The following is a 24,910-nucleotide window of genomic DNA, read 5'->3' as shown; positions in this document are numbered from 1 at the left end:
CCCTACATGGAAATAGGCCAGGCTATTTTGGGGATCACCTATCTCCAATGGTTTCCATTAACATGGCTAGTCCGCATCATTTGGTAGCTAATCAGTCAGTTGTTTAGAATGGATTTGGCATATTTGTTCACCTTCCCAATGACACGGAATCGGTAGATGTTATTTAATAATATTAAATGTCAGTACCTCTAACATCCACCGATTGCGGGATGTTAGTATTGTGGTCAGATTATATTGAATCTGACATTTATTGTCCACCTCTTGAATTCTTCCCAAAGACCAGGGATAGGCAAATGTGATTGTTTGATGGTGTTAAAGGTATTGTCACAGGATGTGAGCAGTACCAAGTAAAGCTCTTTTTTTTTTCAATTGATTGATGGTGATTTTGTCAATGCCTCTGGTGTTCGAGTGGTGCTCCAGATGTTTTACAATTGCACCCAAAGCACCTATTGCTCTTGGTACTACCTTTGATAAAAACCTAACAAATAACTTAAATGGGTAAATAATTATGTGTCCAAGAAAAACATTACAGACATGACAGTCAATGGTTCTGCATTTAAATGAAACAGTGACAATGTGAATGCAATTAATGCAAATTTAGTTTTGATCCTCATCCCACCACTATTCTGGGCAATGCAGCCTTTGACACATGTTACTCTTTAACAAGGAAAAGCAATTTCTAGGTATTGATTCTACCGTGGCACAAAGGCCAACAGTTTTTTTTCCAAATGATAAAAGCAAAAAATATTTGGAAAAGTCATACCAAAAAGTTTAGTGCTTGGAAAATCTGGGAATAAAAGAGTGTACAGAAAAATAATACCAGCATTATATTTTCTGACCCATTATTCATCCCTATCCTGCAGTTTTCACCTCTGTATCCAACCGCTGCCAGGCACCTGATTTTCTTGCATGCTAATAAGCGGCATAGACCAGTGGTCTCCAATTTTTACAGTTTGGCAGCCCATGAGGGGGGGAGAGGGGAACTGGCCCACGCAAGCTGGTGCAAGCTGGTGCAAGCTGGTGTGTCTGTGCTGGCCACTGCTTGAGTGAGTAAAGCTGCATGCATGCATGTGACGGCCAGCTGCTTGTGCAGCCCGGTTCTGAACAGGCCACAGCTGAGTAGTGGGCTGCTCCCCAGGAGTTGGAGACCCCTGATGTAGACTATGCCTCTTGAAGCTCTTCCTATACAGATTCAATAAATAGAAGAAAATACTATTAAAGATGTAGCTTAAATGCCACTCATGGCCTGGAAATGAAATAAAGGCAACAATATTAGAACCAGACAGCACTTACCGCGAGCAGAAAGTTTTTTGGTGTTTATTATCTTGGCAGCATATTCTTGTCCTGACAGCACTTTCACACATCTTCTGACAATGGAAAAAGCACCTCTGCAGGAATGAAAACAAAATATATGTGAGAAGTTTGGCCAAACAGTGGTATACCTATTGTACCTATTTCCTCTATTCTTATTCATGTTTATACTTATACCTATTATCTTGTAAGCGATTGACAAATAAAATAAAATAAAATAAAAATAAATTAAATAAATATTTGCCACCTAGAGCTGATCCTTTTATAACAGCCCCCTCCTACTTTCCAAGAGCCAGTTTGATGCAATGGTTAACGTGTCAGACTGGAAACCAGGAATCTTGGTGTTCTAGTCCTGCCTTAGCCACAAAGCCAGCTGGATGACTTGGGCCTGTCAATTCTTTCAGCCTCCAAAAGCAGAAATGCTGCCAAGAAGACAATCCCTTATGGGACTTTACAGGTAGCAGCCAACACTTTAAATTGCACTCAAAAGACTGGCAACTATTAAGGTTTAAGTATGTAATGGTTAATGATGATTTGTTTGTTTTTGAAAAATTAATAAAACTTGTTGTTGTTTTTTTTTAAAAAAAGACTGGCAACTATTATAGCTCCTGCTGCAGTGATATAATGTGGTAGTATTGAGACTGCCCCAAAAACCTACAGGGCAGCCCCACATACAGTGAATTACAGTAATCTGTTTTTGGACATGACAAGAGCATGTGTAACTTTACTCAGGAGCTTCCACTTTGAGGTAAGGGCACTGATGAGCCAGTCAGAACTAGGCAAAAGTTCTCCTGCTCCTTGATCAGAAGCCATGAGTCCAGGACCTCAACTGCATACCCTATCAAAAGACAAAGATGATAATCTATATTTTTAATCTGTAACGGGATCTCCCAAGAAATAATGACACTGTTTGGACAAGTCCCTGCAGTTTCCTTGGTAAGGTTTTTGGGAAGTGGTTTTTCATTGCCGTAAATAAATGACTGGCCCAAACTCCCACATCTGCTTACGTGCCTAAAATGGGACTAGAACTTATGTCCCCTAGTTTCTAGCCTGGTACCTTAATCACTACATCAAACTGACTCGCTGGCACTACAGGTAGTCCTCAACTTATGACCAGTCACTTAATGACCAAGGTCAGGCATATGGCCAAAGACACAGTGAGAGTCCAATTCTTTATTAGTTTACACCTAAAAGACAGAATCTTGCCAGACTAACGCCATAACTTTCTAACATAATAGGTACAAGCAAACTCGCAAATTCTAGGGTGTGGTTACACTGATCCTTTTCCTCCCTTCCCCATCCAGTTCAAGATTGAACATTCTCTTGTTTTGGGCTTATATCTGGGAATTGCTGCATCCTCCCTTACTCATTCTCCAGCTGTACATTCCATCACTCAGTTTCTAGTGTTAGCTACAGCTTCCAACAAAACACCCATTGGGGAAATGGATTCGCTTAAAGACTATGGTGTTTATTTAACAACTATCATAAACGATCATTGCAACTTTGATTCCAAACATGTGATGCCTCGACTTACAACGGTAAAAATTTACAAGTGAAATTTTGGACTCATTCATGGGCATAAGTGGAGGGCTACTTGTACACTGAACTGGCAACAATTATTCTATCTAATATCTAATGTTTGTGATATTTGATATATATGCTATTTAATTGCTTTTACTTTATTGTTGTTGTATTATTATTTGGTTTTAGGTATTTGATTTCTTTTTATGCTGTTATTGTTGTAAGTGAATTACAAGATCCAATATTATACAATATGTGTAGTGCTGGATCTTGTAATTCTCCTTCTATTGTTTACTAAAGATTTTTAGAGCATTCTGGATCCAATTCTGGAATTGATCTATATCTCATGAACAGTACCTATCAACAATGTAATTTCCCTTTAAAGCCCTCCAAGTGCCAAATTCGAAGAACCACAAACTGCAAAAGATAATTATCAAATTTTGTATAATTAATTATAGATAGGGGGGTATTTTACTTGCCATGCAATATCTGGTGAAGCAGAGAAGAAAGATATAAGAGCAAAGTATTTGCTCTGAAGAGCTTGGCTAATTTTAAAATGGCACCTGTCGATATCTGTTTAAGCATGATATACTTGATATACTTGACAGCAAGATGCAGTACACTAAAAGAGAATAAGTATATTAAACTTAAACAGCAGATAGTGCTAGATTTGGCGAAATGGGAAAATTTACAACTGTCATTAATAGGGAGAATATCAACAGTCAAGATGAATATATTACCCATAATTTTATATTTGTTTCAAACAATTCCAATTAGGCTTGGAAAAGAGTACTTTGAAGATTTAAATAAAATTGTGTTGAAATATATATGGCAAGGTAAGAAAGCGAGAATAAAGTTAAAACTTTTGCAAGATGCTAGAATAAGAGGAGGATTTGGTTTGCCTAATTGGGAGTTGTATTACCAAGCTACAAATTTGATGTGGGTTAAGGAATGGATAACATTAAGAAATACTAGATTGTTGACATTAGAAAGACAACAGTCACCTGTTGTTGGGGTGGCATGCTTTTTTATGGTATAAAGGAACTAAAACACAGGGGTACTTTAGAAGACATTATATACGGGAGTCTCTGTGGTTAAATTGGGAGAAGATCAAAAGACAATGTTATTTGAAAATTCCAGTCTGGCTATCGACTATTGAAGCATTTTCTTATCCTATAATATACAAAAAGGAACAAACAGTTAAATATGGTGAAATATTGAATGAAAAGGGTGAACTTAAATCTATACAAAAACTAGAGGAACAAGGTATAAAGATGAATTGGTTTTCATATGCGCAAATACATTCAAGGTATGATAAAGATTCTAAAACAGAAGGTTTCTATGATAAACTGACTGACTTAGATAAGATTTTGACAGGTACTGATGAAAAGGTGATTAAAAAATTGTATGGATATTTATTAGAAATTAAACTAGAAGAAGAACAAGTTAAAGAAACGATGATTGCTTAGGGGAAGAATTTTGGATATGGGATTGATCTTGAGAAATGGCAAAAATTGTGGTCTCAAAATTATAAAATGACAAAGTCAACAGCATATAAAGAAAATTTGTATAAGATGTTTTACAGGTGGCACTTTCCCCAGACAAGAATAGCAAGAATGTTCAAGAATAAATCCAAAAAATCTTGGAAATGTCATCAGATACCTGGCTCATATTACCATATGTGGTGGACTTGTGCGGATGCTAAAAAATACTGGACTAAAATCCACACGTGGTTGGAAAAAGTGACAAAAAAGCATATAGATTTGAAACCAGAAATATTCTTATTGGGAATTTTACCTGAAATATATAGTAAAGACTTGAAATACCTGATTGTAAATGTATTAACAGTGGCTAGGATTGTATTTGCTAAAAACTGGAAAAATGAGAAAATACCATCACAGGAGGCAATCATTAAGAAAATATTGGAATTTGCTGAAATGAGTAGATTGACATTTGAAATTAGAGAACAAGATGATAAACAATTTTATAAAATTTGGGATCTATTCTATCAATGGTTAGACAATAAAATATAGTAATGAAATATGTAGACTTTTAGAAAATAATAAATATATAAAGATGTATCTACAAAATGATTCTAGGATAGATCAGGGATGATGATACGAATTGTTATAAAACAAATTAAGTAAAATATGATCATTTTGGAAAACATGAATGAATAAAAGTATAGTTAAATGATTGATTAATAATTATATTAATGTATTTAATATATTGATTGAAAATATGAGATTATATACAATGTAATTATAATTGAAGACTATGAAATGGAAGCACAAAACAATTTGTAAACCAACCGGCACACTGTATGTACATATATGGAAGATGATTTGATGTTTTTATGTTTTGTTTGTTTATGTTTGTTTTAAAAACCAATAAAAAAATTTAAAAAAAAAGAAAAAGAAAAACACAGCATGCTCGTACCACTGAAGACAAGACAATGTTGCTATTGAAAAAATGATAAGCTAACTATTTGATTACCCATAGAAAAGCAAAATGCCAGTTTATATCAGTTTTAGGGCCATCCTTGAACATAATATCTTTCTGCTCCTCACATGCATCCTATACACTTGCTTTCTATTTTATATATTTTCATTGATCCATCCATTAACATGCAAGCACACATATTATTTATCTATTATCTACCATTTATCTCTATCTCCTCTCTGACATCTCTGTCTCTACCCTTGTTCCGCTCATCTTCTCATTCCTCCTGGGTCATTGGTGGTCCTATAACAAAGCCAGATGAAAAGTACCACCGGAAGAAATAGGAAAGAAGTTATGAAGCTCACTGAAAAAAATTAGTGACTTCTTCCATATGGGAATTAAATCTTTCAGGACGTTTGGAGATTCAATTCTGCAACAGTGCTAAGAGCACCATGGCTGAAGCTCCAGCGGCCATCATCTAAATATCCCTAGAAATTTACCATTTGAGATCCCATTTTAAGGGATTGTTAAGAAATGCCCAGGGGATCCTTAATAGGCACCATGAAAAGACTTCACAAATATAATGATTTTTCCCAAAAGCCAGATGCTATTCACAGGTGGGGAAACTTGAGACAGGAAATTGACAGGAAATTGCTATTTATATATGGATCACAGCAATAGCTTGCTCTTTCTCCAAGAAATTTTACACCATAACATAGAAATATTGTGGAAAAATATAGCTTTCCCAAACAGAACTGAATGCATGAAGAGGGATGATTTCTTTCTGAATTCTTCACCCATTGTGGCAATGTCTTGAGACCAAAGTGAAGAAAAAAGACTTCCTAAGTACAGACGTTAAGAATGTCTTTCCAATCTGATATGCCCAACATCAGTGGTGGGATTCAATTTTTTTTTACTACCAGTTCTGTGGGTGTGGCTTGGTGGGCATGGCAGGGGAAGGATACTGTAAAATCTCCAGTCAGAGGTGGGATTTATTGGTTCTCCGAACTACTCAAAATTTCCGCTACCAGTTCTCCAGAACCGGTCAGAACCTGCTAAATACCACCTCTGGCCAACATGTATTTGATCAAACCCGGGATGTATTTGCACTCAAATGACATTGGAAGGAAAAAATATAATGTGAAAAATGCAAGGAAAAGAATCTTCCTATTATAAAAAGCAATGAACTTGGCACACTCAGAGTATTTCACATTGTCTTTTCCCCACCCCACCCTCAATGGTGACTTTTTCCACTGAGGGAAAGCATTCAATACCTTCTGTCTTATCAAATGTCTCCCAGCACAAATGGCAATATGTTCCATGTGTAATGCATTTTAATGAAAGAAAGAATGGTGCCAATCTGGAATTTGAAAAATCCACATTACTTCGGCTTTCTCAGAAAAGGTTATAAAATATGGTGACTCTATCTACCCACATTAAGATAAAAATAAAATTACACTATTGTTTCTGGATAATATAGTTCAGTTGCCATTTTATGAGTTTCTTCAAAGAACTGTTTGTTTCCATTTATTTCTTGAATGTAGCTAGAAGCCTGTCAAGCTGCAAAGACAAATTAAACTTTGAGTTTTCTGTGGAAATGTTCTATTGAAAAAAAAACACAAAACTAAACTTCACCAAGGCCATGTAATAGGAAACATTCTTCCAGTTCTCCTTTAATCCAACTTATCTATCCTCACCATAAGTAAATTGGCTCCCAGAATCCTAGGGGTGCTGTAAATGTAAGATAATTGTTTGTAGAGAAGAATAAAAATCTTAAGATGGGAGCCATGACTCTACAAAGCCTCACCCTTCTATGTGTGTTGCACACATGTTCTATGTAAAAAATGAATAAGGCTTCAACATAACCAGACTTTGACTTTTTTGATCTGTTCCCCAGAGGCTCCTACTACAAAGCTTAGCCTCTTCCTTTCTGAATCTTTCATCCATCCACTGATTTAGAAACTAATAACTCCAGCTTCATGGCCATGTCATTCTTTCTGCTGAGTAGTCCTCCACTGGATAATGCGTCAAATGATTTCAGATGTGTTTCACTGAAAACAGCAATAGTTTCAGAGAACACTTTGGGGTTGAGGGTCTCTAACTTTGTAACACCATACACCAGTGGTGGGGTTCAAATTTTTTTTACTACTGGTTCTGTGGGTGTGGCTTGATAGGCATGGCAAGGGAAGGATACTGTAAAATCTCCATTTCCACCCCACTACTGGTGGAAGGTTACTGCAAAATCCCATTCCTTCCTCACCCCACTAATATGCTTTCCAGTTCCGTTCTCCTGTGCAGGGCAACAAAAGAAGACCCAGCCAATCAGCTGGGACTCAGGAGGCAGAGAATAGATGGGGGCGGAGCCAGTCAGAGGTGGTATTTGCTGGTTCTCTGAACTACTCAAAATTTCTGTTACTGATTCTCCAGGACTGGTCAGAACCTGCTGAATATCACCTCTGCCATACACCCTTAAATGATAAATGAACACAACTGGAATTAAGGATTGAGTAAGAAATGAATAAATTATGCTATGTGGTTTTAGTCATCACTTTAACCTGTACATAGTCAGGAGTTTTCAAATTGAAGCCCTGAACTGCCCATTTCATTACAGGCAAAATGAGGTCCAAGCCTAAAGCAGGTTTGACAATGCATCCATTTTGGCTGAACAGTCTGAGTGAAAACATTTCTCAAAACAGACAGATCCATCCAAGCTGCTTACAGTCCCTTACAGCTCCTAACCCTAACCCTAGTGCTCTAGCATTATTGAACTCACTTCTTCCCTTTGTTTGTATTCCAGAGAAGCCTGATCTAGGAAAATATAATTGGTCTGCTCCTGACATCTGATGGATACCAGCTCAATATCAGAGTCAATGGTACATTACCCTATTCAAGAGGCCATCTCTGGGTCGCACCGCTCTGGACAATATTTTGTTCTGTCTCTAACTGCCTTTTTAAGGAGGCTTGTTGAGAAGGTCAGCTTATACTGCACAAGGACATTGGGAGAAATATTTATGCCGGTCCTTTTCAGTGGGTATCAGGCTGGGAAGTAGCAAGGCAATTACATTGGTTGCATGTACAGATGACCTTTGGTGGGTCTGGGATATAGATTCTGGCCATTTCAGTGTTCTTTAATACTACTGATTATGTTATCCTTCTGGATCAGCTTTAGAAGTTAAGGGTTGGGGGCATAATTTTGTGGTTGGATCTCCTTCCTTTGAAGCTAATTGGTGTTGGTAGGAAGGGCTGAACTAGCACTAAATCCCTGTTTTGCAGGATTCCTTGGGGCTCTATGCTCTCCTTTCCCATTTAATACCAGCTGTCAGTGTTCCAAAGAAACTCCCCAATTCCATTCAGCACTCAGAGACAAAGTCCATCCAAGTAAGAATTTACTAAAGAAGTCATGCTGGCACATCTGGGAAAACCCGAATCTGAAACTTCCAGGTTTTCCCTTCCCCAAGTGAAAATGAAAGATCCATTCCTTGCACCATCAGTCCATCACATGGCCGAAACAGAACATCATTCTATCTGAAGCCAAATCTTCACCCATTCCCATCCAGGTCCAGGATGACATGGCCTTGACTTTTGAGAAGAATGTCTACTAATCGCTAAGAATTCCCCTCTGCCCAAATTCTCAGGCCCTAACTGTAGCAGCCTCGAAGCTTCTAAAATATATATATGGCTAATACAAATATGGCTTCCATGGCTGACACCAACATAACACTGTTGGATGAGGTTATCCATAAGTACAAGATTAATGTTATCATACACTGATGATATACATTTCTATCAAGGCCCATTGAAGTGTGCCATCAACTTTCATTCCCAGTATCTGGATGTGGATGAATATAGTAGGCTTTGGCTCAACCTAGCTGTGGGTTTTAGGTTTGTTTTAGGGTTGTCAGCTCTTCAAGTTAATCCAGACCAAGAAATTACATCTACCCAGAGCACTAGGACTTGGAAGGCAGGGCATGTTGCATCCCAACTATCAAGGAAGGGGTGGGACCTAGGAAAAATATCATTCCCCAGAGATAAGAAGGCTCTTCATTCTGTTGCTCTTCTGCAAGGCCTTGAAGACATGGTTTTGCCACTGGACTATGGAACCCCATTCAGAGTGATCAGGAATCACTGTGTGTGAGTTGAGCAACTATATACATTTATTAATAAATAAATACTTCCTTTATAATTATAGAATTTTAAAAATCCTTCTCCCTCCCATCTTTACATTCCAGAGAACAATGGAGAGTCAGGTTTGAGATGCTTTCCATCTCTATTCCTGCTTTGACTTGGATTTCTCTTGTCTAGACTACAGCTATTCCTCCACTCTCTCAATGTTATTTTCACACTCCATTACAGGCCCTTGTAATGGGGTCCCTGGCACCTGAAGTTTCTCCATCTTTACTTCTAGATGTTACATTTCTCCAGATAGAACTGCTTGAAGAGCAGGTGGCAGGAGGACTTCTAACTCAACTCATCTTCATACTAGTTGCATCCATTCCAGGATTAGGAAGCGCTTGCTCATGATCTTTCTGTCTTGGTTATCTGCTCCTGTAGCTTCAGAAACTACAGTTGGTCTGGAATGTAGCAGCATAGATAGTTGTGGACACATCACTGTACATTCATGGGACATTATTATTATTTTCTGATTTCACTGCCTTCCTTTAGGTGGTCATACAATTCAAAGTGCTTATTAACAATGTAAAATCCTGCATGGCTCAAGCTGCAGGACAGCTTATCTTCAGTTGTCTGCTCATCCCATGACATCCAACTCATAGGGAATGTTTTGGATTTTATCTGTAAAGCAATGTTACGTAGCAGGACTTAAGACACATGCCTTTTCATTCATGAAGACTGCCCTTGAGCATAGCATAGTTCTGATATTCAGTTGGTCCCAACCTCAATGTTCTTCCATAAAGCTTGACAAACCTGTTCCACGCCTGCCCTGCTGCCCAGCCCTAAGATAGGACATTGGGTGAGCCCAACTGCTGAATGGTTTGTGTTGTTGTACACATTATACTTTCCTTTCCATCCACCCATCCCATTTTGAGCTGTTTTACACTTCATTTTTGTGGTTCTGTATTTTTTATGTTCATTGCTTACTCTTTTTTTTTTTTTTTGGTCTTTTAAAACCTACATTCATTGTCCAGAGTCATAACTGGTGAATTGAGTAGCCATAAAAATATTGCATGAACAAAGAAATACAGCAGTTGCCTAAGGATATGTTTACAGATCTGTGTCACAAGCTTGTGGGGGCAACATCAAACACCATATTCTACATCCCAATTTGCAGTCTGTGAGCTTGGTAACTTGTGTCTAATTAAGAATTTTGCATATGCTTACTTATTTTGCTTAATTTATTTCATGCCTCCTTGAAAAAACCAAATCAAATCAAAATTACATAATTTAGGAATGAATAAAATCCGCTCGGATTCTGTGGGCTTCTTATTAATTCCCTTAAGTCGACCACTTTATACAGAAAATAAAATCCGATGTCAGATTTACACTTTTGGCACGTGGAACAAAATAAGAACAATTGTGTAAATCTCCTTATTAAGAAGAAAGATTAAATGGATCCTGACATTAAGCATCCTTGCTCTCTGCAGAACTGAATGGAGACATCTAGTACCTTTCCTTGATTTAATAATTGTTTTTTACATCTTTTTTACTTTGTTTTGTTTTCATCTCTCATTCTTTCTTCCCATTCCCATCTCTTCTGCTTCCCCGTTTTTTCACCATGACCCTCCTCCCATTCCCTTCCCCATTCATTACTTCACTTTTCACCAACAATATTTTTATTCTTGTTGTTCATTGAGACAAATAAATCTTTCATTTAAGAATGTGTCAGTACCAGCTGGAAATACATATGACTTATTAATGTCCCATTTTATAACAGTTATTCTTTTTCTAACAATTTTACCTTCAGTAGGTAATGCAGTAGGTCATAACCACTTTTTTTTTTTTAGAAACATAAGGGCTATGTCTGTTCTTAATATAGCTTTTTGTGTTTTAACTGTATTATTTAAGTGGAAAGCACAGTTGCCAAGATATTCAGGAGGTTTTTTTTAGATAGATCAGAAATATGTCTAAATATACAAGAGTACTTTTTTCACTATGACTCCACAGATTGGTGACCAAGGGTATTATCACTAATCTCTGATAAGTAGGTTATTTAAAAGAGAAAGAAGGAAAGAAAGAAATTGACATAAACATACCATATTTTTGAGATCAAAAGTCTCTAGTTTTATGGAAAATAAGTGCATTTTACAAGGGCTTTGACTATATCTTATATAACCAATAACACTATGCTTGTTTGAAAGAATGCCAATGAATAACAAAAGTGGTTTTATAATGTTTTGGCTTTTATTTTTGATAGGGTGAATATGTATTAGCCCTTTTTGACATCATATGTTTTTTTTAGATTTAGAGAGATCAAACAATTTTAAAATGTGTTTGAATATCTTTTAGAATATTTCTGATGGCAGTTATGTAATAATGCAGATGTTTTAAAGTCACTGTACTTGAAAAGCAAGTAAGCATTTTCATCTATTTGCTGCATGGCAAATGTGTTAATATTTACTATATATTTTCATGTCTTTAAGTTTGCCTTTCACAGTTCCTTGAAAGGGGCATCAAGCCAAAACCTGCCAGACCTGACGAGTACAGTTTAAAAAAACCCAAATCTTCACTGGGGATTCCAATGTATTCTCTTTTTTCTCCTTTCTATTTTTTTTAACGCTTATACTTCATTCCTTGTTTACTAGGAAACATGTCTTTTCCCAGAAGGTCTCAGACACATTTATCAATGTAAGGGGCTACAAGTGTACTAACTCTTGATAGGAAAGTTGAGTTGAATTGCCAAGTGACCTTTCAGTCCTTATCTGTATAGCCTACTACTTTCAGTCAAAAAGCCCGTGATTTCCTTTTTCAGGCTGACCTGAGCGCTCGGATCAACTCTAGAACAGGGACGATGCTCAACTGAGCCTATTTAGCTGAATCAGATTTGGGGATGTGTTATTTAAGAATTTTGGGAAAACTGAGAGCAGTCACTGAGAAGTTATTACATAATTTACTACTTATCAGGGGTTAATGATAAGGGGGAGGGGAGGAAGTCACTATGATGATCCTGGCCTTGGGCATTTTGGAAAGAAAGACCCTCGACTCCATTTGTAGCAAAAGGTATGCTTTTATTAAAGCCAAGTGGTTACAACGTAAAGATCTAAGAATTCCTGTATAAACCTAGTACAGTGGAACCTCGTGTTGCGAATGCTCCTGTTCACGACCAAATTGGGTGGAGAACAAAAAATCCACCTGATTTTTGAATTGGGTCATGATTCAAAAATCAGGTGGTGAACAAAATCGGCATGGAAAGATTCCCTTTCCATGCTGATTTCCCCTTCGGCACCATTTTTTTCTGCATTCATGTGCAGTTGGTCATGTTTCCAGACATGACCAAATCGGGTCATGACCAGAGTCCGGGAATGGATTACAATCACGACCAGAGGCTCCACTGTATTTTTCCCTTCACCCAGGCCCTCCCCCTTGGCCTTCCTATTGTGTCCAATGAGGTTCAAATTAGTTGTTTTGGTAACAGATCTAAAGTTTGGCACCTCTTTGATGGATGCTTGCATTCCGTTCCCATGCCTGTGTCCTTGGATCATTCAACCAAAGTTTCTGGTTGGCACCTCTGTCATTCCCACCTCCCTATATCTATCTATCCTCCTCCCCACATGACAGGCTGTCATCAATGTGAAACAATTATGACAAGCTGTCATCAATGTGAAGCAGGGCTGAAGCGATGTGATGACAGATCTGACACCCTGACTGGAACCTACCAAATTATTTGTGTAAAATATTCATATAATATATGATAATAATATAATATTCATATGGTGAAGGCAACAGAATAGAAACCAGGAGCCTGGTGAGTTCTAGTCCTTCCTAGCCATGAAAGACATCTGGATGGTCATGAGCCAGTCACTTTCTCTAAGTCCAATTCATCTTACAGGGTTCACGTTAAGGGGAAAATAGGAGGAGGAAGGAGTATTAGATATGTTCACTGGCTTGAGTTGTTTATGAAAATAACAAAGGTGGGATATAAAGAAAATACAGAAAATGAATCATTGCTGTAATATTCTCTTCATCTTCCCCTCCTGTACTTCATGTTCCCCGATGCATTCATTTACAGACTCTGTCTACCCATCATGCCCTTTCTTACCAAACTTTATGTAGTGCACAGCTGTCAAACTCATGACATCACATTGTTGTCATGTGACATATTGTGATGTTTTTTCCCTTTGCAGAGCTGGGGTAGGTGTGGCCTGCATGTGACATATCTGGCCCACGGGCCACCAGTTTGACACCCTTGATTTAGTGTTTCTTCCACATCCACCTGCTGTATTCTTTCGTTCACACCCATTCTCTATCTATCTATCTATCTATCTATATATATATATATATATATATATATATATATATATATATATATATATATATTTTCTTAAGTTTTGGTCTATGTATGGTGTTCGGCTTGGTTGGTATTTTCCACGTCATTGTAGTTCTTTTAAAGTTGTAGCACGTTTCAGCAGAATCTCATCTGCCATCATCAGGCACAATACCTGTGACCTACCTACCTACCTACATAATATATATATATATATATATATATATATATATATATATATATATATATATATATATATATATATATATATATATATGTTTTCTTAAGTTTTGGTACTTACATGTATGGTGTTCGGCTTGGTTGGGTATTTTCCCACGTCATTGTAGTTCTTTTAAAGTTGTAGACGTTTCAGCAGAATCTCATCTGCCATCATCAGGCTTCATATATCTTCATATATTCATATATATATGGATCTTTGGTTATTCGGGTTTTCTCCCGCGTAAGATTGGAAGTATCTAGGCAACGTTTCGATGAAGTCTCATTCATCATCTTCAGGCTTCGTCTTCAGCTCTGTGCTTCTCAGAGTGATGTGAGCTTGCAGCTGCTTCTTCCTTTTAACTGCTAGTGGGGGTGTGACTTGATTGGGTGGGGGCTTGGCTGTGTTCTGATTGGGTGGGGGTGTGTTCTCATTGGTTGGGGTTTGGCTGTGTTCTGATTGGTTGGGGGATTGTCCATGTTCTGATTGGCTGGAGGTGTGTTCTGTTCAGGTGGCCAATCAGAACAAACCAAAGATCCACATACAAATACCCGCGAGAACCTCAGAAAACAAAAAGAAACCCCAACCAAAATCCAAGACAGAGAACAAGAGAACGGCAAAGCCCTCCTCCCATATATAAAAGGCACTACAGACAAAATCAGCAAGATCCTCCAAAAACACAACATTAAAACAGCATTCTGCACAAACAGAAAAATATCCACCATCCTAAGAAACCCTAAAGACAAAATCGAGTTAGAAAACCAAGGAGTATACGAAATCCCTTGCACCGCCTGCCCCACCTCATACATTGGACAAACTAACAGGAGAATAAGTGCACGCGTTGAACAACATAAGAACTCAATCAAAAAGAAGAACCGACCTCTTCCCTGGTCCAACACCTCAAAGCCACAGGACATGAGATTGACTTTAAAAATACCAGAACTATCGCCAAAACCGAACATTTCAACAACAGAATAATCAGAGAAGCCATAGAGATAGAAAAACGCCCACACAGCATGAATAAAAGAGATGACACCTCCCGCGTACCAGCCATTTGGAAACCCGCCCTCATGAACAGACGCAGTACCTAACATGATGAATGACACCAGACCCACACCCACGAGGGCCACACAAGATGCCACCACCACACTTCCACATAAAAGCAGACTCACACCCACACAGAAGATGAGACACGACCACAGACCAGAAGCCGCACTGCAGCTGCATCACTACCCACTTCAAACCCCCTGAGCCATACATGAAGCGAACTGACCCCACCATGAAGATGCAGCACGACCACGAACTCGAAGCCAAACAGCAAGATCACAGCTCACCAGCTCAAATCCCCAGTAACTAAGACCAACCTGAGCACAACCAAGCCCCCACCTGAACAGAACACACCTCCAGCCAATCAGAACATGGCCAACCCCCAACCAATCAGAACACAGCCAAACCCCAACCAATGAGAACACACCCCCACCCAATCAGAACACAGCCAAGCCCCCACCCAATCAAGTCACACCCCCACTAGCAGTTAAAAGGAAGAAGCAGCTGCAAGCTCACATCACTCTGAGAAGCACAGAGCTGAAGACAGAAGCCTGAAGATGATGAATGAGACTTCATCGAAACGTTGCCTAGATACTTCCAATCTTACGCGCCATTGGGTTCTGTCTTCTTCAAACTTCTACCATACATGTGCTTTTTTCCACCCAACTACCACATTCTCTTTCTACCATTTATCTACAGTATACATGGTCTTCCCCCTTCCAATTCTCCCACCATATATATGCTCTCTTTCCTCATTTCCTAGTATCATTTTCTTTCTTCCTCACCAACTTCAACTTTTCCCCCAACATTGGCCATGCAATGCTGCCTTCACAAAGCCAAAAGAAGAAAGGAGAGTGGTTATACCAGTTGTGGAAAGTAAGCTTTGCACCAGGAATCTGGTGGCTATGAAGCATCTAGTGCCCCAAGACTAATTCACAAGTTGGCTCGCTGTTTTTTTTAAAGCTGAGGACTGATGTTCCAGTTGCCAGGTTTTAATAGTGGGTTGTATATCCTAAATGGGCAGCCCTAATGGCGCTGAAAAATACATAAATTCAAATTTCACTTGGCTCCTTTCTTCTTCCTTATAATTTGCATTCAGGATAGTCAGGCATTCACTAGTGATTTGAGACTGTTTGGAGAACCACACGTGACAATATTTTCAAAGGAAGAATAGCAACTTAAGGAGAAGCCTGCAGCCTGCCACTTGCTACTGGAAAAATCATCACAGCTGGATTACACCAGGCTACCTTCTATTAAGGGGGATGTGGTGGCTCAGTGGCTAAGATGCTGAGCTTGTCGATCAGAAAGGTCGGCAGTTCTGCGGTTCAAATCCCTAGCACCCCGTAACGGAGTGAGCTCCCATTACTTGTTCTAGCTTCTGCCAACCTAGCAGTTTGAAAGCATGTAAAAATGCAAGCAGAAAAATAGGGATCACTTTGGTGGGAAGGTAACAATGTTCCATGCATCTTCGGCATTTAGTCATGCCGGCCACATGACCATGGAGACATCTTCGGACAGTGCTGGCTCCTTGGCTTTGTAACGGAGATGAGCACCACCCCCTAGAGCTGGAAAAGACTAGCACGCATGTGCGAGGGGAACCTTTACCTATTTTCTATTATCAACCTTTCTGCTAGGAAAAAGGTCTGCTAGATCCACCCCAAAATGAATATAAGTAGGGAACGGCCAAGACACTTCTGATATGCAACTCCCCTCCATTCTGCATACCTTTCAAAAACATAAAATTATGTCAGATTGAAAAAATGTGCAATAATATTTCATTGCATTTAGGTCCTTTAAACTGTTTATTCTGCGTATGGAAAAACATACAGCATTATTGCTAAGTGAGGATAAGAGCATCATGGGAATGTTGCAAGCCCAAGTGCTTGATACAGCTTCCAGCGTATATCAGTTATTCTTTGTGAATGTTAAGAAATGAATGGTTAATTATATGGAATACAATTATATTAATTAATTCAATGGAAATAAAATCAGGTGCTTTTTTTAAAAAAACTTGATCTTCTCTTTTTAGTGGCCTCTACTGCAGAAGTGGGATTCAAATAATTTAACAACTGGCTCTCTGCCCTAGTGATTTCTTCCAACAACCAGTTCACCAAACTGCACAGAAAGTTAACAACCGGTTCTCCCGAAGTGGTGCAAGCTGGCTGAATCCCACCACTGCTCTATGGGTACTCAATATAATGGACACTACGCCTTTTGTGGCTGACTGTATTGATGGTTCACTGCCCAGACAATAGATCTGACACAGTTATGAGCCTCTGGTTGACTTCCAGCCAGCAGTATAATTTCCACAAATACTATAAATGTGGCTCTTTCCATTTTTCTAGGATGATGATGATGATGATGATGATGATGATGATGATGATGATGATGATGATGATTATTATTATTATTATTATTATTATTATTATTATTATTATTATTATTATTATTATTATTATTATTATGCCTTTTCCTACTTGTTTATATTCCTCTAAAAGACTGGAAACAATTTGTCTGAAAAAAATTTTACATGAAAGCAAAGAAGGCAAATTTACTTGTGGATGCATCTTAAGATATAGGTTTCTCCTTTTCTTGTTTTTTTTAAATAATCTTCTTGGCTAAGGTACTCTGATCACTATCATTTTTCATATGCCCTTTCTTCCTTATAATATGCACCTTGATCTTTCATTTGTAATAGGGACAAATGCAGTGGTGGGATTCAAAAAAAATTATTACCGGTTCTGTGGGCGTAGCTTGGTGGGTGTGGCAGGGGAAGGATACTGTAAAATCTCCATTCCCTCCTCACTCCTGGGGAAGATTACTGCAAAATCCCATTCTCTCCCTACCCCACTAACCTGCTTTCCAGCTCCTAACAAAAGAAGACCCAGCCAATCAGCTGGGACTTGAAAGGCAGAGAATAGATGGCGGTGGGGCCAGTCAGAGGTGGTATTTTCCGGTTCTCCGAACTGCTCAAAATTTCTGCTACCAGTTCTCCAGAACTGTTCAGAACCTGCTGAATACCCACCTCTGGACAGATGGGATTTATTTTATTTATTTATTATGCCTTTGAGTCCATGACAAATCTCTGCAGTTTTTCTTGGCAAGATTTTGGAAGTGGTTCCTTCCTAGAGCTGAGAGTGAGTGACCGGCCTAAGATCATTCAGTTGGCATTATGCCTAAGGTGGAACTCACAATCTCCTGATTTCTAGTGCCTTAACCACTATATCAAATATTGTATAGAATCAGGGAATCTGTTAGATCTCTTCTAAAAAAAACCCTCCTCAGAACCCAAGGTATTCTTTCTGCTTCACCTAAACTGGGGATTTTACAGGCTGCTGGTGACACCCAAAATATATTTTGGCTACCTTTACATTTTCTGAGTGCGCTGCAAAATTGATGGTTTAAAACTTTGAGAACCTCTCCTTATCTCCCTCCAAAAGTTGAAGTAAACAAAACAGAAATGTGGCCATCCACAGTGGGTTTTTTATTCTGAAAATAAATTAATGACTCTTAGGTAGGAAATGGTAAAGCAGAACAGGGACTGTATTAGCTAGGACAGAAACCTTAAAGTGCCTGTTTATTGCAGATTTCTATGGTGTTGTAGAAACACTGCTTGCTTACAAAAAAAAAAAAGTCTTATTTAATGGGCCCAAAAGCTGGAAACAAGTTCAATTTAGCTCACTGCAAGGAGTTGGATCCTCACTGGCTCAGGGCTGACTCAACCTTCCATTCTTCCAAGGTTGGTAAAATGAGGAGCCAGATTGTTGGGGGCGGTATGCTGAGATTGTAAAAACCATTCAAAGAATGCTGTAAAGCACTGCGAAGAGGTATATAAGTGCTATTGCTGTTACTATTACTATCTTCAGCACAAGCCTGTTCCCCTCTGCCTTCCTCCCTATAGCCTGCTCCATAGATAAGGATGACTAATTGATTTTCCCACCGGGGTGCAAGGGTGAGGTCATTTAAATATAAACCTTATTTCAAATAGGAACCCAACAGGATATGAACAAGAGAAGTAGCATGTGTGCATTGAAATTGGCAGAATGAAGCAAATCCTCACACAAAAAACGTTCCTGGCTTGAAACCACCATTCCTGGTCACATGACAGCTAGAACGTGGAAGTGAACAGGGTTTGGGGACAGGAGAGCAGAAGAAAGCAAGAATAGTATGTCACTGCCTGAGATCCTCCTGCTTGCTCTTCACAGTGGAAAGCTAGGCATTATTCTTTGTCAGTGAATTATGAAGATAATTAATACTCCATATGTTCAGAGGACCAAAGATTTAATTTGAATGGCGAAAAAGGCATATTTCATTTCTCCTCCATGGAGGAGCCACTGCTCCCTTTCCATTCCCCCCTCCCCTTCCATGCTTTTGTCTAAATCATCCCTGCTTTTCCAGCAGCCGGAGAGGAGGAAGTGAGAATCTTTCTGTGACAATTTCTCCTTAACAGGCACCAGTACCTGGCTGGAGTAGGAGGGCAGGTGGGTGGAAGCAAAGATGATACTCACTCAATTCCCAGAGGGGTTCATTAGTGCATTCAAGCTTCAACTGCACACCCTACTTCTTTGGAGCTATAGCTCTCTTGCAGCTGCTTTGCACCTGTGGTGCCATGCTAGATTTGATAATGGGGTTGCCTCTTCCAATCCCCACCTGACTGTAATACATTAAGTTCATAATATCCATTTTATTGATTCCATCTCCTATTCAGGATTGCTCCCACAGCTGTTTATTTCTGCCTGCTATGCTTAGATTAAGTGCACTATAATTGGGGCATGACACATTAGCTACAGCTGATAAGCAGCTGCTCCTGTACATAGCAGCTCCTTATCTCTTGTATCTCTATAGTTAGCAATGCAAATTAGGTGACATCACAGATTTCCCCACATGGCTTTAGGGCTACCCCAACCCAAGAGGAAGCATTTCTTCCAGAGAAAGACTTCATTCTAGTGCAATAATCTTAAAGGCAACAACGTACAGACACTTTTAGCAAAGAAAAAGTATAACAATGCAGCTGTTGTAGAAAAAAGATAGCCCATCCACCGCAGGTTTTTGCAAACTTGTAAAGAGGCTCCTTAATGGCTGGAGACTAGTTGCCATGGCAATGCAAATTATATTAAGAAGAGGCTCTTTCTTAAAAGGATGTATTTTGGTTAGTCTATGCAAGGAGATGGTAACAACACCCCTTAACTTCAGAAGTTTGCACACACAAAAAACACTCCGAAAAATTTACTGCAGGGTGACAAAAAAACAAACAACAATGGACTCTAAGGGGGATGTAACAAGGAACATGGTTCCCCTGGATAATGAATTGTTTATAACATTTGGGATTATTTTATGGAAATAAGGGGAAGGTGTTTATACATAAAACATCAGAGATTATATAATGGGTAAATATTTGCAAAGGATGTAAAAAGCAGAAATCTGGTATGGCATCGTCTAAAACAATTCTGAAAGAATGTTTATCTCTGCCTTTACAATATACAAATATACCATATATATTGTATTGTATATACAAATATACAATCCAATATGTACAACAAACAAGGCTCATAGCAATAACCGACACTTCAGCCTAGAAAAACTGGAACATGAAGGGAGTGAAGGTGAAATTGTGAGATTTATTTGAAAGGTCACAGATTCCAAAAGATATGCTGTTTAGAGGAGGCACCTGGAAATTGGACTGAGACATCTCTGGATAAGAGGGGAAGGGACAAGAGTGATTTTTAAAAAAAGGCTCAAGAAAGAAGCCCATTCAAAAAAGCTTTTCAGATGGAAAGAAAAGACTTCTAAAGGCCTGTATTTTCTCCACCCTATGCTACAGATAATAGTTCTTCCACAGCAGCACTTATAACAATGATGTGTTCCCTCCCGAGATACAAGTGCTTCTGAAAATAATGCTTATTATTTGAATGGAGAGCTGGTACTTCCCGTGGAAGTAAAGCTGCTCTCTTATTTTATTCAGACCAAGATATTTATTTTGAAATGCAACTCTTCAGCCAGCGGAAAGCTTCATATCTGGAATCAACAACTTTCCCACTTTTACCCTAGCCTGTTCGGTGTAACCTTGATATCTGTCTCTAGTTTTCTTATTAATTGATTGCACATTTACCTGGCAAGGAGTCAAGTAGAGAATGAAAACAGAGCCAAGATAGGAAATGACAACTGGGACGGCAAATTTCAGGCTGCTGTTTTCTGTCGGGTGAAGAACACTTCAGCTCAGCAATGGGACGGATACTAGGATATAGGACTGATATTAGGATAAGTTCTTGCTTTTATCCTTTTTGTTATTACTTTTGGCTTTGAGTCAAGTGTTGACTCCTGGCAATACCAATAGATTTCTTGGCAAGATTTTGGAAGTAGTTTGTCCAGAGGTGGTATTTAGCAGGTTCTGACCAGTTCTGGAGAGCCGGTAGAGGAAATTTGGGGTAGATCTGAGAATCAGCAAACACCACCTCTGACTGGCCTCGCCTCCAATTCTCTGCCTCCCAAGTCCTAGCTGATCGGCTGGGTCTTCTTCTGCAAAGGAGAACGGAGCTGGAAAGCAGGTTAGTGGGGTGGGAAGGGAATGGAGATTTTACAGTATCCTTCCCCTGCCACGCCCACCAAACCATGCCCACAGAACCAGTAGTAAACAAATTTGAATCCCACCACTGAGTTTCTCATTGCCTCCTTCTAGAGTTGAGAAAGAGTGAGTATATTTTTCCATGCATTTTTGGTTTTCCTTAATGCAAACATATGCACAGGAAAACTGGTGTTCCATGCAAATGGAGAGCTGTTTCTTACTCTATTCTAGCTTGGCAGCAGGGGATCAGGTGAGAATAGGGAGGTGACCCAAGGCATCTAGTAATAATGCAGGATGAAACAGATTGGGTTAATAGGTAGCTTTAACAGAAAGGTTACATTATGAGGATATCCCACTTTAAAAACAGCTGACTTTTTTTTTTTTTTTTTAAAAAAGTAACTTCTCACCCATTTTGGACTGTACTTTTAATCCCTTGATAGAATTTTATATTATTTGGCTTACTTAAAGGATATACATTGGGAGCTTATTCAGCACTTACAGCTTGAGCTGTCTGTTTCTGATGATACTGCTATCCTTAGAGATTCTCAATTGTAAAAATTGTTTGCATTTTGGAAGCCACTAATCCATTTTTATAAGGAACCGGAAGGAAGTTAATTAAATTAAGATGAACTGTTTGCATGAACTTGGAACAATAAGCTTGAATGTATTGGTTTTGTGATTTTGTGATTTTTTTTATTTTTATTTTAAAATGGGGTGGGTACCACAAGAGATTTTATGTCTCATATCCTGAACATCTCAAAAAGATGTTTAATTAGACTTGGATGCAGTTCTATTGCTATTAGATGTGAGCTTAGGAGCTGGGATGTTAATTCATAATCTACAGTAGATTTCCTCTATTCTTGCCACACAGTCTGGGCTGAAAACCTTATTAACATGACTTTAGATTGATCATTGCTGTATAAAGACGAGTACAACTAGACTTCTATTTACGGCCATAACTGAGCCCAAAATTTATGTTGCTAAGTGAGACAGATGTTAAGTGAGTTTGCCACATTTTACCGCCTTTCTTGCTGCAATTGCTAAGTGAATCACTGCAGTTGTTTAAGTTAGTAACATGGTTATTGAAATGAATCTGGCTTCCCCATTGATTTTGCTGGTCAGAAAGTCACAATTATTAATTGATTGCACATTGACCTTGAGACCCTGCAACAGTCATAAGCACATGCCAGTTGCCAAGCATCTGAATCTTGATCATGTGGTCACAGGGATGCTGTAATGGTCTCAAGTGTGAAAAATAATCATAAGTCTTTTTTTTTTTTAGTACTGTTGTAACTTCGAAGGGTCGCTAAACAAATGATTGTAGGTCGAGGAAATCTGTATGCCCTTCCTGGCTATATTCCTATTATTTAGAAACTAGTAAGACATCAGTAATTGTGCGTCTTTGTGTGCATATGGGGAATACATGTGCAGTAGCAAAACCATTACTTTAACAGGCATTAAACAGATTGATTGCTATTTGTCAGACTGTTTGGCATCTGCCTAAATTGAAAGTAATTCTTCTTTCAAAGGCAATTCTTAGAGTGACTTTGGCAAGAATGATTGCAAAGAAAGGGATGGGGTTGAAAAAATTCCAACAACTAAACTGCTTCCTATCTATCACAAATATAACCCAAAGTTGTATAAGGGCAGAATCTACCTCACTTCCTTTTTTAACTGCCTTTCTGTGAACCAGTTTCCTCACTGGTCACAAAGGAGCTTGCAGATGGTCCTTTATTTAGAAGAAGATAACCCTTTAGGAACATGGAAGGAAGAGCCTCAGGGGAGAAAACTATTCACTTCTCCTTCCCTTCAGCTTCATGTTTGTTGCAATTTCAAAAAGAGGCAGCCTTCTTCAAAATATACTATCACTTGATAAATATAAGGATATATGTCTTGTTAGATCCTTTAATTCTCAGCCCTTCCGTGGACTCTTTTCATTTGTATCTGTGTTCATCAGGAAAGCAGTATAGAGAAATTATTGGAGAAGGAGGGGCAAGGACAAGTAGAGGAACATACAGTATTCACCCTCAAACTGCAAGCATGTCTGAATGCCAATCGAGACACCTCACCCACTCAACCACCTACATGCAAATTAAAATATGAACACAGTGAATACCTGTCACAGAACACAGCTCTTCACACAATATGCTCTTGCATACACATCCTTCTGGTTACTTCCGGAACATATACACTTTGAAAGAGACAATTCTGTTCTCTTTATATGTAGGCTAGCTGTAACTTGTCATTCATCGGTTTTAAAACACTGGTTTCTTTAATCGTTTCATCCCATCTTGCTGAGAGTTGACATGATTCACACCAGGTATAAATGAGCTGAAGTTTTAAACAGAACTCTCCAATTTTAACACTAATTTGTTTTGAGGTTACAAAGGAGGCATTCACCAAAGGGGGGGGGGACCTCACTCCCATGTCACTAAAAGCAAGTTGTATAAGTTGTATAAAGAGTACACAAATTCCAGTTAAGAGTATGAGATAGGACCTTCAAAAATGCTATTAGCCCGTTTGTCATTTTTCCAGATCAGTTTTAACTCCTGGTGACTTTATTTATTTTATTTATTTATTTGATTTGTCAATCGCTTACAAGATAATAGGTGTAAGTATAAACATAGTTATGAATACATGAAATGGATACATATAAGAAAAATAAAAAGAAACAATAGGACAGGGAATGTAGGCATGATTGGTGTGCTTATGCACACCCCCTACAGACCTCTTAGGAAAGGGGTGAGGTCAATAGTAGACAGTCTAAGGTTAAAGTTTTTGGGGTTTGGGGAAGAAACCACAGAGTCAGGTAGAAGACACTTTATAGGTCATCTCATCTGCCCCCTTGTACCACTAAGCAATCTCTTAACAGAAAGATGTGAGGGGAATGACTTCACAGGAGAAGGAACAGCACTATTTTTTGATTTATGGCAGTGGTGGGATTCAATTTTTTTTACTACCGGTTCTGTGGGCGCGGCTTGGTGGGCGTGGCAGGGGAAGGATACTGTAAAACCTCCAGTCGGAGGTGGTTATTTGCAGGTTCTCCGAACTACTCAAAATTTCCGCTATTGGTTCTCCAGGACTGGTCAGAACCTGCTGAATACCACCTCTGGTTTATGGGGACATTTAATGCTCAGGGCTGATCACCAAATGTCTTTGGAAGTGCTCCCTGTGGGTGGAGAAACTCCTGGTTATACTGATCAGCATATTCAGCAGTATCTCATTTCTGGGATATGAGGAAGATCTGAGGAAAATCTTTGAAGGCAAGACATAGCAATAGCACTTAGACTTATACAGTGCTTCACAGCCCTCTCTAAGCAGTTTACAGAGTCAGCATATTGCCCCCAACAATCTGAGTCCTCATTTTACTAAC

The 24,910-nt window shown here is 38.8% G+C and overlaps 1 protein-coding gene across 6 annotated transcripts in view; it reads right to left on the bottom strand.

The window, feature by feature from the left end:
• CAMK2A (calcium/calmodulin dependent protein kinase II alpha) overlaps positions 1 to 24,910 on the bottom strand; it is a 149,903-nt gene that overhangs the window by 111,050 nt on the left and 13,943 nt on the right. For all 6 annotated transcript variants that reach the window (XM_026686234.2, XM_087955175.1, XM_087955177.1 and 3 more), the window contains exon 2: positions 1,294 to 1,388. In XM_026686234.2, the coding sequence (XP_026542019.1) occupies positions 1,294 to 1,388 (95 nt within the window). The remainder of the gene's footprint in view (positions 1 to 1,293; positions 1,389 to 24,910) is intronic.

This window comes from Notechis scutatus, chromosome 2, assembly GCF_049901735.1.
Source record: "Notechis scutatus isolate UNSWTSFEM ecotype Mainland chromosome 2, rNotScu1.2, whole genome shotgun sequence".
Classification (NCBI taxonomy): domain Eukaryota; kingdom Metazoa; phylum Chordata; class Lepidosauria; order Squamata; family Elapidae; genus Notechis; species Notechis scutatus.
This window is presented reverse-complemented; position numbering and strand designations above follow the sequence as displayed.